The 16,948-nt window shown below is 45.5% G+C and overlaps 1 protein-coding gene across 2 annotated transcripts in view; it reads right to left on the reverse strand.

The window, feature by feature from the left end:
• Positions 1–16,858, reverse strand: part of LOC146053259 (uncharacterized) — a 185,275-nt gene extending 168,417 nt beyond the window's left edge. For both annotated transcript variants that reach the window (XM_083167962.1, XM_083167963.1), the window contains exons 1-2: positions 16,804–16,858; positions 6,103–6,432 (exon numbers count right to left, since the gene is read on the reverse strand). In XM_083167962.1, coding sequence (XP_083024088.1) covers positions 6,103–6,432; positions 16,804–16,855 — 382 coding nt within the window. In that variant the 5' untranslated portion in view covers positions 16,856–16,858. The remainder of the gene's footprint in view (positions 1–6,102; positions 6,433–16,803) is intronic.
• Positions 16,859–16,948: the final 90 nt, after the last annotated feature.

Here is a 16,948-nt window from a genome sequence, read left to right on the forward strand (position 1 = left end):
TCAGGGTGCAACAGACCTTGACAGGGCCCCCACCTAGGGCTGCAGCCTTTGAGCCCCCACATTGGGATTGTGGTATCATATATAGTACACAGAAATAGTCACCCAAAGGTCCAGATGGAATGGTGCCTAATGTCCATTCCTAGGATGCTTTCCTTTGTAGTTCCCGATATTTAGAAGCCGCTTGGAGGATATTTGAAGGAGAGGCTGCGCTCTCCAGCCTCAGGAACGCCTGGATGGAAAAGTCCTGGTTGTTAGGAGATGGCTTGTCAGTATCCTTATGTCAATACGGCTGGCAGGGAAATTGGAGAGCTGGTCCGGTCATAGCAAAGGCAACACCATTGTAATCCAAATAGTGGGTGTCTGTGTCTGGATTAACCGACGCGTTTCGCTCTACAGCTTTTTCAAGGCCCACCATTTGGATTACAATGGTGTTGCCTTTGCTATGACCGGACCAGCTCTCTAATTTCCCTGCCAGCTGTATTGACATAAGGATACAGACAAGCCATCTCCTAACAACCAGGACTTTTCCATCCAGGCGTTCCTGAGGCTGGAGAGCGCAGCCTCTCCTTCAAATATCCTCCACGTGGCTTCTTAATATCGGGAACTACAAAGGAAAGCATCCTAGGAATGGACATTAGGTACCATTCCATCTGGACCTTTGGGTGACTATTTCTGTGTACTTATATATGGTACAACAATACCTTACAGTATGTATATATATATATATATATATATATATATATATATATATATATACACACAGAGGGATGAACCCGTCACTCAGGGCTTAGGTAAGCTGCGGTGCAGAGTAGCTTGCTCTGTTGCTGTAAGTCGATGGTCTGTGTCAACACACAGACATCCATGCACAAATTTCAGAGAGACAAAGGCACTCAGAGGCTTGAAGAAGGTGAAAAAAACTGGAGGAATTTTATTCCATTGCCTGTCTACGTTTCGGGGTCATGCCCCTGTCGTCAGGACAAAAAGGTTACCTTTGCCTTTTTGTCCTGACGACGGGGGCATGACCCCCGAAACGTAGACAGGCTATGGAATAAAATTCCTCCAGTTTTTTTTCACCTTCTTCAAGCCTCTGAGTGCCTTTGTCTCTCTGAAATTTGTATATACTGTATATATATATATATATATATATATATATATATATATATATATATATATATATATATATATATATATAAAATTAGTCTTAATACAAAAATATTTTTTAATGATATTTTAATAAATTTCTACAATTTTATTGTTACACCTGTTGCATGTGTTTAGATACAGCGCGGTTTTATATCCCTTTCTAACTTACTTTCTGTTTGGGTTTTGACATCCCAAATTACTTAACCACAGCTATGCACCTCAGCTCCTCCCTAGACGCCTTCTCAGGACACCTAGGGGGAAATTTACCAATATGAAAAACCTAGTTTTTCGTATTGGTATTTCCCCTACGGCTGCATACGACTGTTTTAGTCGTATGCAAAGTCGTGTTCCGGAGGGGAAATTACAAAGCAGTCAGATACGACTGCTTTGTAACCCTCTGATGGTGTAACCATTCGTATTAGCTGGCCATATATACGGCCGCTAATACGAATGTTTCTGGCAGTCTGCACGGATCAGTCAGATCCGTGCAGGCTGCAAGGTGTAAAAAAATAGAAAAATTAAATAAATTAAAAAAAAAAACAGCGTGGGGTCCCCCCCACAGCTGTAACCAGCACCAGGCTGAAAGAGCCAGGGCCGGTAATTAAAAATCAGGGAACCCGACAAATAGGGGTTCCCCGATTTTTAACAACCAGCCCCAGGCTCCAGGTCCGGGGCTGGTTCCTAAAATACGGGGGACAAAATGACTAGGGGTCCCCCGTATTTTAAGAACCAGCCCCAGGCACAACCAGCCAGCAGGGTAATGTCACAGCCGGGGGACACTTATGATATAAGGTCCCGCGGCCAAAACATTAACCCCCTGACCGGTCAGCCTGGCCAGGGGCCCTGGGGGGAGTGGGGACCCCCCCAATGAAGGGGTCCCCCCCCTCCAGGACTTACCTGACCAGGCTGAAGCCTGGTACTGTCCCCGATGCCCCTGGGCAGTGGGCATCGGGCTGATTCAAGTGTAAAAAATAGATTAAACTATTGTTTTTTACTGTGGCACTACAAGTGCCAGCAAGCCTCCCCAGCAAGCTGGGACTTGGAGAACCACAAGTCCCAGCCTGCTGGGCATTAAAGGGCCTGCTGGCACTTGTAGTTCCACAGTTAAAAAAATAGTACACAAAACACACTGACACACATTTTAAATAAAACTTTAATACATACAAAGCCCACACATACTAATACTTACCTATCTTCTTTCTGTAGGTAGCCCTGGTCCTGATGTCCGGTCTGTGTCGGCGTTCTTCTTCATGTCAACGTCCTTCTTCATGTCGACGTCGCTGTCGGCGATGGTGTCCGGTGTCCGGGTCCGACGAAATCCATGGAGGAAGCTGTGGAAGGAAACCATACTCACCTGTCCCAGCGCGACGTAGTCCAGGTAAGTGTCTTGGCAAAAAAACAAACCGAACACCCCGAAACCAGCCGGACAGCAGGGAGCCGCACGGTGTTTGTGTACATCGTGCGGCTCCGCCTCCCGGCTCCGCCTTGCGGCCTAGCGGCCAATCAGGAACCGCTAGGCCGCAAGAACTGCACAAAGAACTATGGATTCCATGGGGGTGAGCTCAAGTAGGCATCACCAGAGGTGTTCCGCTAATAGCTGCCACAAAAAAAATGGAGTTGCTAATCCCAATAGTACAAAAGAGAATACGAGAAAAAGTGTCGCTTGTTTGAAGAAAGATTTATAGATTTAATATCAATTTAATACACAAACATCTAAATACACAACACACATAAATCAACAATATGTGTAAAAAAATAAATAAAAAAATTATACTGTTAGGATTAGTAGCTTAAAAATAGCTTCAAAATTACCAAGTAATTGATCCGGCCCACATAAACCTATCAGTGGTTCAGCTATTTTTAAGCTACTAATCCTAACAGTATAATATTTTTATTTTTACACATATTGTTGATTTATGTGTGTTGTGTATTTACATGTTTTTTTAAATATTGATATTAAATCTATAAATCTTTCATCAAACAAGCGCCACTTTTTCTTATATTCTCTTTTGCACAAAGAACTATAACCGGCAGGGTCTGCATGCTGGAAGCATACCTAAATAACCTAGCATGCAGCCACACCCAAATACTAGGGTATGCACGAGCACCAGGCAAGGTGGATCAGCAAAGCCCAGAGCACTGATCCAGTGAACAAATACAAAACCCACACAGAACATATTAACTGCAGAGTTACACCGACCCACTGGAGGCGGATCGTAACAGTACCCCCTCTTGAAGAGGGGTCAAGGAACCCTAATACCAGGTTTACAACCACAAGGGGTAGATCCGGAAAGCCGGCATACTGGTACACCAACAAAACGAGACAAACAGAAAGAAGCTGCGGCTGCAACTTGTAACACCTACACACAAAGCTGGACACATACTTACAGTGCCCACACACAGAGCAGTACACATGCATGCTGTTTTCACACACAGAGCAGTACACATGCATGCTGTTTTCACACACATACTTGCATGCTGTTTTCACACACATACTTGCAGTGCACACACACAGAACAGTACACATACTTGCAGTGCCTACACAAATAATGCCCCTTTCTCACTGCAGGTCTTAAACGGTATATTGCCATTTTTCCCCCTTTCTAAACATTTAAGGCTGCAGTGGGAAAGCGCCAGAGTTGATTTACCTATTAAAGCTAACCGGTATTTCAACCCATTTCCAAAGCAGAGACCTACATGTTTCAGAGGCATTTTTTTATGCACTGAGAATGGCTCTGAAACGGTATTTAAGATCCTACACTAGTCTTCCCCCTCCCCTGGTACCTGTCCTGCCCCCCCTCCGCTCGTACCTGGCAGCTGGTACCCTCGCTTCCCCCCCTGCCCTGATACCCCCCCTTCCCTGGTACCCCCCTCCCCTGGTACCTTGCAGCTGGTACCTTGCATCCGGGCAGCATGGTAGGCAGGGTAGGCAGCGGGCATTCAAGGGCTACAAGTCGGCAGGTCCCAGACTGATTGCTGAAAGCATCATGCAGGAGGAGGCTGTTGCACAGACAGCGAGGGCACTGGGGATCCGGGCAGCGCGGTCCATGCTCAGGAGGAGGACGTGGAGGAAGGTTCATTAGGAGATTGTCATTTCATCGGCGGGGGTCCCTGCCGCGAATGGGAAATAGGGGGGGTAGCAAGGTACCAGGGCAGGGGGGGTACCAGGGCAGGGGGGGAGCGAGGGTACCAGCTGGCAGGTACGGGGGGCAGGAGAGGTACCAGGGGACACGAGGGGATTAAACGGTTTACTGCGATGTGAATGGTACTTAAACGGTATTTAAAACGGTGATCTACTGCAATGTGAAAGCTCATACCATTTTAAATACCGTTTTAAAATACCGGTTCTTTAAGTGGCTTGGCAGTGGGAAAGCAGCATAAGTGGTAGTACAACATAGTACAACGTTTGCTCACGCAGATGCTGAACAGTAATACAGTGCAAACATACCCCATCTGTGGACATGGTGACAAATGGCACTGCGACACACTGATGCAGCAGATAAATGAACTTGGTTCTTGTAAGGGGAATTATGGGATTGAATGATGATTATTTTGCTAACCAGAGGTGTACTAACATTTTGGACTACCCTCATAATCTCTTAATATAAAACTAGTAAATTTTCCCTCTTTGCTTAGCCCTATGGCCAATTTCTCAGAACCACTTTGTATGTTGTACAGATTGTCCAACCAAGATCTCAGATTGTATTACTTTAAACTTTTTTTCCTGTGGTGGCTAATGTGTGTTTTTTTATGTGTGAGGGACACTGTTTTTTTCCCTGTGGGGGACAATGTTTATGCCACCATATGATCTTCATCTATCATATGGTGGCATATTAAGACGCACAAATCATGATTGCAGTGTCTGTAGACATTGACAGTGGGCATCGCAGTCCTTGCGCATTCGGATACACAGATATACACCAGGGAAGGACCTTGTTGCAACATTAACATATAGGCCTTTATCATACCTCCCAACTTTTAGCTTCCCCAAGCAGGGACACTTGCGCGTGCCCGAAATTAGGGGGCGTGGCTTGCCAAGGAGGGGCGTGGCCTATATTTGCACCGTGCCGCGAGTCCACGCCCCAGTTTTACGCTGTGGGGGCATGGCCCTGAGGCTCTGTGAGCCTCTAGCCAAGCCCCCAGTCCCCCTGGATGCGGGGGATAGATGCTGTGCGCATGCACACAGCGTCTATTGTCCGCTCACCAGCAACTAACGGGGGACTCCCAACTGTCCCCCCCGCCGCGGGACACTGACGGTGGCGGGAGGGATGCGGGAATGTCCCCGAAAACCGGGACGTTCCCACGATTATCGGGACGGTTGGGAGGTATGCCTTATTCAGATCTGATCGCAGTACAAATTTGTTCTCAAAATGGGCAAAACCATGTGCACTGCAGGTGGGGCAGATGTAACATGTGCAGAGAGAGTTAGATTTGGGTGGGGTGTGTTGAAACTGAAATCTAAATTGCAGTGTAAAAATAATGCAGCCAGTATTTACCCTGCACAGAAACAAATAAGTCACACAAATCTAACTCTCTCTGCACATCTGCCCCACCTGCAGTGCACATGGTTTTGCCCATTTTGAGAACAAATTTGTACTGCGATCAGATCTGAATAGGTGCCATAGTCAGATTCAACTCTAGTAAAAAATGCAAGTTGGCTGCCACTGTGTCCAACTGAGAATCAGACCCCATGACGAGGGATCCCGCTCCCCTCAACAGACTCCACCACTAAATAAGCACCCCGCCCCCATGAGGGCTGCTTCAAGAAATTTCCCAGGCTGGTTTTCTATACCGTATATACCTGCCCATACCATAACACGTTTAACCACTGGCACATACCCCTGGAATACCACTTTGTTATGGATGGAGGATAACTCATTCCAAAGCTGGCAAGACATTTCAAATATTTGAAATTATTTTTAGGTTATCGTACATTATTAATATTGATTCATTTTTTACCTTGCACTTCCAGTAATATGTCCTTCTCCACCCGATCTGGAGTATAATAAACCTCGCATCTGTAGCTTCCCCCATCAGAGAGTGAAACATTGGACAGCGATAGTGAGGCATCTCCACGTCTTGCTGCTTCTACATCAAGCGAAATTCTCGGGTTATGGGTTATATATGTGGTGCCATATCTCAGAACCACCGCTCCCTGGAAATACCACAATATGGTCATGAACTTAAGGTTTATGGTCCCTTTATCCACAGAGAAGGTGCAGGGGAGATCCACATTAGATCCAACAAATCCCTGTTGAGGCGAAGGAGCAAAGATTTGGAGCGCTGCAGCTGCAAGAGATAATGAAATAATTAATGAAATTACCAAATCCAAAAACATATTCCAAAAACACTGCAGGTTCTAAATATGGGATATTGCTGATTATGTGTGTAACGATTGGTGGATTTGATGGTGTCGTGAGGATTTCAGGAAGAGAGGCGTGACCAGCAGGAGATGGGTTAAAACAAGCAGGTTTAATGAAAGAACTCATACAAAGAATAATATAACCAGCATCAATACTTCTTGAGTGGACGATAGTAACGGATAGCAACAAGTCTCTGATTTATAGCAAGATACTGTAACACAAATAGCAATCCTTTGCATAGAAAAGGTAAAACAAGATTGCAGTCCTTTGCATAAACAATAGTTCAGGCAACTTGGATTTAATGAAGAATACCTGAAGATTGGATGATTGCCGATTGGAAGATTGGACCAGGGCTGGAATCAGACCAGCATGGTATGGTGATGAGCCAAGGAAGTACCAGGAAGGAAGACAAATGGTGAGTGTGGCTCACCAGAGACAGCAGTGATGGGATCAGAGGCCAGGAGGGACAACCAGCTGGAGAGCGCAGTGCATAGGCACTAGGATGGCCAGGACTTCCCCTTGCTTACAGGCTGAGGAAACAAGTTGTACTTACCGAGATTGCCTTAGGCAGATCCCCTTTATACCAAGGGAAGGACTGCCTTAGACTGAGTGGACAGAATGGCAGGAGAAGACCTGACCTGGCCAATTACTGCTTTTTCCCTCAAGCAAGATGGCGGCACCATACTCCAGTGCCGGCTGACTGACAGCCAAACTGCCACACCTCTGTTTGAATCCATGCTTGCTGCTCACAGCTGCACAATGCCACCACTGCCTACCCAACCAGGACCCCAGCGGACACACGCCAGCTGTCGGCGGGCACGGATGGGTGAGTATTGTACCCACCATGCTAAGCCGCAGCGGCATGTGACAATGTAGCTGTATATTGCGTTTAGAAACTGGCACAAATGTAACTGGTAAACTGTTCCTTATATTATATATCACCTCCTCCGCAACCACTCCACAGTTTTTACTTATGAATCCCCAAGGACTCAATGCAGTAAAGACAGAAGTCAAATAATGTGGGTGTGTTGGGTGGTCACCCTAATGGACTTGGAGACAGACACTTAGCGATAAGTACCAAAAATCTCCTCTGCGAACAGCTCGGCGACTATGCCGCTAAGGTGTGTGTGGTCACATTCCAATCCCATTCGCTGCCATATCCTTGTTACCGGGTGCCAGACGGCTCCCCGACAGTCGGGATTCCGACAGTCATTATTTCGACGTCGGAATCCCGACTGCTCCCTCGTGGGGGTCCACGACCCCCATAGAGGGAGAATAAAATAGGTGGCGAGCGCAGATCGTCACCGTGCCCGCTCGTGGCGAGCGCAGCGAGCCCGCAAGGGGCTTCATTGCGCTCCCCACGCTGTGCAGTCGGGATTCCAACGTCTGAGTAATGACTGTCGGAATCCCGACTGTCGGAGTATTATACCACACCTTGTTGGACAGTTTTTTGTTAATTTCTATGTTCAACTTAAGTTATTAGCCTGGTGCTACTGTTAAAAATCAAGTTAAAAATGTTAGTTCCTCATCTTTGCGGCCACCGCTTACGCTACAGAACTTACATAGCATACAGCGAGCCGCGAGGGTTATTTCCGGGGTCCGCGCCATCATCTATTACCTTTAGTAATGTTGTGGCGAGCGAAGCACAGTGAGCCACCTAGCCCGAAACATGGTGGAGAAATTGTGACGGGACAATCGCGATTCACATAGCGGCTAATGTAACTGGTGTAAGCAGTGGCCGCAAAGATGAGAAAGTACCTTAAAAATATTTAAAACTAGCAGATTGTGAGCTGCTGTGAGTTTTTGCAATAAAGTTTTTCTAGTTAATGCTTCATTTTTTTCCCCTCCGTAACAAATTATATCTACCACATAACATGAAAAATTTATCCAATTGGTGGTAAGCCACCAATAAGATAAACTTAATAGAAGGATTATTTATCATTTCAGAAGTTTATTAGTGTATTATATGATTAAGTAGGCAGTTTATTAATAAAATATGGAAACATCGGTTAACATTGGTTAACATCGGCTTCAGAGTACCAATGTTTAGGTATATATGATGTTTTGTAACCAATGTTGAAAAACATAATTTAACTGATTTTTTTCTTTCGATGTCCCATCCCTAGTAAGAGGTAATAATAAATTTGCTACATATATACTAAACAAACTAAAGGGGTGATGGAAAGTGTATGACATGATGTCATGGAGCAGCCCAGCAACAGCAGCCCAAAGAGCCCTGCACCACAAACACAGTCCCACAGACCAACACTCAGCATATATGTATAGTAGGACTTACCCACATAGTGCTAAGCTGAGGTGTGCAGTCTTGAATGTTGGACTCCAACCTAATTAAAAATGATGATGATGGTCATCATTATGCTAATAACCTCAGAAATGCAATATAGCAAAGATATTAAAAGGTCTAGCATTTATATTTAGTGTGCACCTGCAAACTCCTCCTCCTGCTTGCTGCTCTACAGGTCTCAGCAGGTAGCACCTCATATGTCCAGGGTGTGCAGTTTAGGGCCCTTCCCCCTATGTACTATATATTTTGCGGTATTCAATGTGGATTTTGGCGATGTGCAGCGAATCCTGTTTAGGATTCGCTGCACATTCGCCACTGGTCGCCGCGTTCCGGAGCCTCGCCGGCTCCGGTATTCAACGAGTCAGGGGCTCGCTGCCCCTGACCGGCGAATTTGAGCTCCTGCGGCGATCGCCGCAGGGAGCCTGAGGACGGTGGCAGGCAGGGAGATGGAAGTCTTCCTGCCTGCCCCAGAGCGTTTGTGGGGGGGAGGTGGGCTCCCCGGGTGCCAGGCAGCACAGGCTGCCCCCCGGGGGTGCCAGCAGGGGACCACGTATATTCACTACACCCGATCATGAATATGTAATGATCGGGTGAAGTGAATATATGAATATCTAATGAGCGGCTTGGCTCCGGCCCCCTGCTGGCTGCTCTGTGTAAAAAAAAAAAAAAAAAAAAAAATTTTATTAAATATATATTCATGTGCTTACAGCACATGAATAAAAATAGCATGCCCCTCCTCAGAATAAAATTCCAGATTTTTTGCCACCAAATGTAAAAAACAAAACACTTTATTTTAAAAGATCACATTCCACTTCACCATAAAAAGATAGCGATTGCTACTCGGTGAATCATGGCGAAAAAACCCCTTGAAATGTATTCGCCATCTGGTCATTGAATAGGGTGATTCACCGTTTTAGTCAGAAATTCGCCTTACAGCACAAAATCGCCATAAAAACCTGGCGAATCAGAATCATTGAATACCGCCCAGAGTGTATTCATACACACTGGAAGGAACTAGAGATGCCTTCCTCCTTAACTAGCACCCCACCCACCTGTCCCAGATTGTTTATAATTAGGTTGGAGTCCAACATTCAAGACTGCACACCTCAGCTTGGCACTATGAGGGTAAGTCCTACTATACATATATGCTGAGTGTTAGTCTGTGGGACTGTGTTTGGGGCGCAGGTAGGGTGACCAACTCATCCCTTTAATCCGGGACACATATTAATTACACAGGTTCTGTGGCTGGCTTTCACCTGGTTTTAAACTGCCACACCTCAAGACTCCATTTCACCTGGTTTTAAACTGCCACAGAACCTGTGTAATTAATATGTGTCCCGGATTAAAGGGATGAGTTGGTAACCCTAGGCGCAGGGCTCTTTGGGCTGCTGTTGCTGGGCTGCTCCATGGCATCATATCGTACACTTTCCATCACCCCTTTAGTTTGTTTAGTATATATTATTACCTCTTACCTAGGTAAGTCTTATCACATATAATTTCCCCTATCCCTTTTACTATCACTTTAATTTTACACTAATGTGATGCCATGGGGTGGCTCTGCTGGGCTGGCCTGGGGGGCCCTGTGCCCTGGACCTGTCTCAGAGTAGTGTTAGGGACTTGTCCTATTGAGGTAACCTGGACGCGGTGGACAAGCCGATAATAATGGCCATTACTATGCTAATAACCTCAAATGCAATATAGCAAGATATTAAAAGGTCTAGCATATATATTTAGTGTGCCCCTGCAAACTCCTCCTCGTGCTTGCTGCACTACAAGTCTCAGCAGGTAGTACCTCATATGTCCAGGGTGTGCAGTTTAGGGCCCCTCCCCCTCCACTACATATATAAATGGCCCGGCCCGTGCCCCACCCTCCGCCCACAATGTTGGGTGCGTGCACCTGGCGAACAGCTTGTTCACCATAGCCGCACGCACCCTGTGTCTGTACATGCACATAAATGCATCTGCGTCTGTGCAGATTCAAAACAACGGCCCAGTGTGAACGAATGAAAACGCATTCCCCTGGGTGGGCCGATGCCACATCACATGACATCAGCGTCCGCCCCCACTTGGCAGATACCAAAGAAAATAAAAGTTAGTATAGACTGACATTTATTTTCAAAGGAGAGAGATATAATTCAGTGGTCGGCTTTTCCTCTGCCCTTCGGCCACATGGAAGGGGATGTATTTGCGTACATCCCATCGCATGTTACTGAGAGGATTCGGTGGCAGGGGGCGGGCGTATGGTCTGGCGGCGGGCAGTGTTAAGATGCGTGCTAAGCATCGAACGACCGCAACTTAGCGTATGGTGTTGAATCACCCCCAATTGTGTAAGCTGCACAAGATGTCAAAACAGCACTAGTGGTGGCATTACAGTGTGCGGCTTAAAGTGAATTAAGCATTACAGTGTGTGGAATGTGCAATGGGCATTACTGTATGTGGAATAATGTGTAATGGGCATTACTCTGTGTGGAATATGTGTAATTGGCATTACTGTGTGTGGAATAATGAGTAATGGGCATTACTGTGTGTGTAATAATGTGAAATGGGCACTACTGTGTGCGGAAAAATGTGTAATGGGCATTATTGTGTGTGGCATAATGTGTAATGGGCATTACTGTGTATGGCATAATGTGTAATGGGCATTACTGTGTGTGGAATAATGTGTAATGGACATTACTGTGTGTGGAATAATGTGTAATGGACATTACTGTGTGTGGAATAATGTGTAATGGGCATTTGTGTGTGTGGCATAATGTGTAATGGGCATAACTTTGTATGGCATAATGTGTAATGGACATTACTGTGTGTGGAATAATGTGTAATGGTCATCACTGTGTGGAAAATTGTGTAATGGACATTTCTGTGTGTGGCACGTGCAACGGGCATTACTGTGTGTGGCATGTGCAATGGGCATTACTGTGTGTGGAATAATGTGTAATGGGCATTACAGTGTTTCAGAATGTGAAATGGGTATTATTGTGTGTGGCGTAATGGGCATTACTGTGTATGGCATAATGTGTAATGGGCATTACTGTGTGTGGAATAATGTGTAATGGACATTACTGTGTGTGGAATAATGTGTAATGGGCATTAGTGTGTGTGGCATAATGTGTAATGGACATTACTGTGTGTGGAATAATGTGTAATGGGCATTACTGTGTGTGGAAAAATGTGTAATGGGCATTTCTGTGTGTGGCACGTGCAATGGGCATTACTGTGTGTGTGAAATAATGTGCGATGGGCATTCGTGTGTGTGGAATAATGTGTAATGGGCATTACTGTGTTTGGCACGTGCAATGGGCATTACTGTGTGTGGAATAATGTGTAATGGCCATTACTGTGTGTGGAATAATGTGTAATGGGCATTACTGTGTGTGGAATAATGTGTAATGGGCATTACAGTGTTTCAGAATGTGTAATGGGCATTAATGTGTGCGGAAAAATGTGTAATGGGTATTACTGTGTGTGTGGAATAATGGGTAATGTGCATTCCTGTGTGTGTGGAATAATGTGTAATGGGCATTACTGTGTGGAATAATGTGTAATGGGCATTACTGTGTGTGGCACGTGCAATGGGCATTACTGTGTGTGGAATAATGTGTAATGGGCATTACAGTGTTTCAGAATGTGTAATGGGCATTATTGTGTGTGGCATAATGTGTAATGGGCATTACTGTGTATGGCATAATGTGTAATGGGCATTACTGTGTGTGGACTAATGTGTAATGGACATTACTGTGTGTGGAATAATGTGTAATGGGCATTAGTGTGTGTGGCATAATGTGTACTGGGCATTAGTGTGTGTGGCATAATTTGTAATGGGCATTACTGTGTGTGGCACGTGCAACGGGCATTACTGTGTGTGGAATAATGTGTAATGGGCATTACAGTGTTTCAGAATGTGTAATGGGCATTATTGTGTGTGTGGCATAATGTGTAATGGGCATTACTGTGTATGGCATAATGTGTAATGGGCATTACTGTGTGTGGAATAATGTGTAATGGACATTTCTGTGTGTGGAATAATGTGTAATGGGCATTAGTGTGTGTGGCATAATGTGTAATGGGCATTACTATGTATGGCATAATGTGTAATGGGCATTACGGTGTGTGGAATAATGTGTAATGGGCATTACTGTGTGTGGAAAAATGTGTAATGGGCATTTCTGTGTGTGGCACGTGCAACGGGCATTACTGTGTGTGGCACGTGCAATGGGCATTACTGTGTGTGGAATAATGTTTCATGGGCATTACAGTGTGTGTGAAATAATGTGCGATGGGCATTAGTGTGTGTGGAATAATGTGTAAAGGGCATTACTGTGTTTGGCACGTGCAATGGGCATTACTGTGTGTGGAATAATGTGTAATGGGTATTACAGTGTTTCATAATGTGTGTGGAATAATGTGTAATGGGCATTAATGTGTGTGGAAAAATGTGTAATGGGTATTACTGTGTGTGTGGAATAATGGGTAATGGGCATTACTGTGTGTATGGAATAATGTGTAATGTGCATTCCTGTGTGTGTGTGGAATAATGTGTAATGGCATTACTGTGTATTGAATAATGTGTAATGGGCATTACTGTGTGTGTAATAATGTGTAATGGGCATTACTGTGTGTGGCACATGTAATGGGCATTACTGTGTGTGGAATAATGTGCAATGGGCATTACTGTGTGTGGAATAATGTGTAATGGCATTACAGTGTAGTGGGCATTACTGTGTGTGGAATAATGTGTAATGGGCATTACTGTGTGTGGAATAATGTGCAATGGACATTACTGTGTTTGGAATAATGTGCAATGGGCATTACTGTGTGCGGCATAATGTGTACTGGGCGTTACTGTGTGTGAAATAATATTTAATGGGCATTACGGTGTGTGGAATAATGTGTAATGGGCATTACTGTGTGTGGAATAATGTGTAATGGGCATTACAGTGTTTCAGAATGTGTAATGGGCATTACTGTGTGTGGAATAATGTGTAATGGGCATTACAGTGTGTGTGAAATAATGTGCGATGGGCATTAGTGTGTGTTTGGCATGTGCAATGGGCATTACTGTGTGTGGAATAATGTGTAATGGCCATTACAGTGTTTTATAATGTGTAATGGCCATTACTGTGTGTGGAATAATGTGTAATGGGCATTACAGTGTTTCAGAATGTGTAATGGGCATTACTCTGTGTGTGGAATAATGTGTAATGGGCATTACTGTGTGTGTGTGGAATAATGTGTAATGGGCATTACTGTGTGTGTAATAATGTGTAATGAGCATTACTGTGTGTGGCACGTGTAATGGGCATTACTGTGTGTGGCACGTGTAATGGGCATTACTGTGTGTGGAATAATGTGCAATGGGCATTACTGTGTGTGGAATCATGTGCAATGGCATTACAGTGTATAGAATAATATGTAATGGGCATTACTGTGTGTGGAATAATGTGCAATGGACATTACTGTGTTTGGAATAATGTGCAATGGGCATTACTGTGTGTGGCATAATGTGTAATGGGCATTACTGTGTGTGGAATAATGCGTAATGGGCATTACTGTGTGTGGCATAATGTGTAATGGGCATTACTGTGTGGAATAAACTTGTAATGGGCATTATAGTGTTACTTAGGGCGGGATGTATTAATATACATCGCCGCCTGCCGTGATGCCAGTGCATATGTACTAACATATGCAGCTGGCATTGCGGTAAGGGAGACCCCCCGCGATACCTGTACTGTGGTGTGCGGGGGGTCTCCGTCTCCTCCCTGCCACCTGAACTGCCTTCACGCCGGGGACAGCTAAGCAGACTGTCCCCAGCGCCTCCTCCTCCCCCCTGCAGACGGAAGGACGTCCGGCTGCGTTGCTAGGGGGAGGAAGGGCTTACCTTCCGGGGTCCAGGAGGACCTGCAAGAAGGTAAGCCAGAGAGAGAGGGAGAGGGGGGGTCAGCGAGGCGGCAAGGCGGCGGGCGGTGAAAAGAAGCCCATAGGCTTCTATAGGGTATCGCCACCCAAAGGTGATAGTACATAGGAAAATGCGGTAAAACAGGGGGTTTACCGCATTTTCCCTTTAGTACATCCCACCCTCAATGTGTATTTCCTTTTTTTTTTGCATAATGTGTTAGAGCAGGCTTTCCTACCTTCCTGAATGACGGGGAGGCTCCCGAAAATCAGGTCCCGGGAAGGTGGGTAAGGCTCCCACTTCCTGCCCACAGCCCCTGCACCCCCCTTCTCCGCTGATTCAAATACCAGAATTTGCAGGGGGGTGTGGCTAAAAATGGTTCTCACCCCTGACATGTTTCCACTCTGGGCTTCTTCCATAGACGCCACAATAATAGTAGGCAAGCATGTGATTGAGCAGTGGTTCCCAAACTGTGCGCCTAGGCTCCCTGGGGTGCCTCGGAGCACTTGCAGGGGTGCCTCGGGTTGGTGGTCCAAAACCAATTCAAATTATTTATGGCCAATGAAACAGGCAAAATCAGTGCTTGGGGCTTCCAATTATCAAATATGTGGGGAAAGAGAAGTGAATTGTGTTCCTCACCACATAACTGGACCTAAGGATGACAAGCACAACTTATTTCATTTAATTATTTTTTTTTATTCTTGGTAACAAACTTTGGCCTAGGGGTGCTCTGAAAAATATTCTGATACTCTAGGGTGCCGTGATTCAAAAAAGTTTCGGAACCTCTGTGTTAGAGGCATTACTATAAGAAGGAAAAATTATTGAAGGGGAAAAAACATACCCATTCTCCGGGCACTACCTACTCCTCCGACTATGGGGTTTATTCTAGTTCATTCTTTCTGACAAATTCCTTCTTAGATGGACAAAACCATGTGCACTGCAGGGGGCAGATGTAACATGTGCAGAGAGAATTAGATTTGGGTGAGTTATTTTGTTTCTGTGCAGGGAAAATACTGACTGCTTTATTTTACACTGCAATATAGATCTCACTTTGAAGAAAAACCCCACCCAAATCTAATTCTCTCTGCACAAGTTACATCTGCCCCACCCGCAGTGCACATGGTTTTGTCCATCTAAGAAGGATTTTGTCAGAAAGAATGAACTAGAATAACCCCCTATGTTATCTGTTTTAATATGTAGAGGGGACATAACATCATCTGCGTATGATTGTACTGTATCAGCGCCTGCAGGGTTAACAGTATAATAATGAGTAAGGACACTGTCCTGTTTGTTCTAGATTCTGAAAGTGAAAGTAATAAGACAGCAGCTGGAATGTTATTCAGAACACAAATAGCATGAGACCCAGTATAGGGGGGGATCGGGGATAAGGGGGGGACACACACACTTGGGTGCCTCAGATCGGTGTTCCAGGATAAAATCGAATTATTTATGGTCAATGTATTAGACAAAACTAGAGCTCGCTGTGTACAAACAGAAGTAAATCCTGTCCTGTAAACAGGGTTGCCTACCCTCCCGGAATGGCCGGGAGGGTCCCGAAAATCGGGTCCCCCTCCCGGCCCCCCGGAAAGGTGGGCAATCCTCCCGGAATCCTGGGCACCCCCGCTTAGCCCCCTGATTTCCGCTACCTCCATCCTGCCCTTAGCGTTTAAATAACCCTATCTGCCGATCTCCGCTGAGGGGGCGGGGCTAACGTGTAAGAAACGTGTCATTATAGCGCCGCCCCCTCCACGGAGATAGGCAAAACGGGTTATTTCCCATCCTGGGGGTGGGGCTTAATGATGTCACGCTCAAGCCCCGCCCCCCGAAGTCATGCTGAAAGTCTTCTCTCCGGGCTTCAAAAGTCGGCAACTCTGCCTGTAAATGGAACCGTGTGATGACATACAGTATAAACATGACATATAAACCTACTTCATTTTGTAATAAAAGTTTGGCCATGGGGTGAGGTGAAAAACCTCTGATTCTCTGGGGCACCCCCCCCCCCCATCAGTGTATAATGTGCCAGCAGCAAAACACTACTACAGGATACTGACACAACTATTATACTACTGACAAGAAACTAATAGAAGAGTGACACTTACATGAGTGATGCAGCAGCAGCAGTCCCAGCACAGGTGCCGATCCCATCTCCATACAGCAAATCTGTACTTTGGCTCCCAGGCTGAGAGAGAACTCCAGGTAACTGGTCACATGATGCCAGAGGGGGATGTCCTATGTACTCCTGCC

The sequence above is a fragment of the Crinia signifera genome, unplaced genomic scaffold (genome assembly GCF_055691185.1).
Source record: "Crinia signifera unplaced genomic scaffold, ASM5569118v1 HAP2_SCAFFOLD_132, whole genome shotgun sequence".
NCBI classification, from domain to species: Eukaryota; Metazoa; Chordata; class Amphibia; order Anura; family Myobatrachidae; genus Crinia; species Crinia signifera.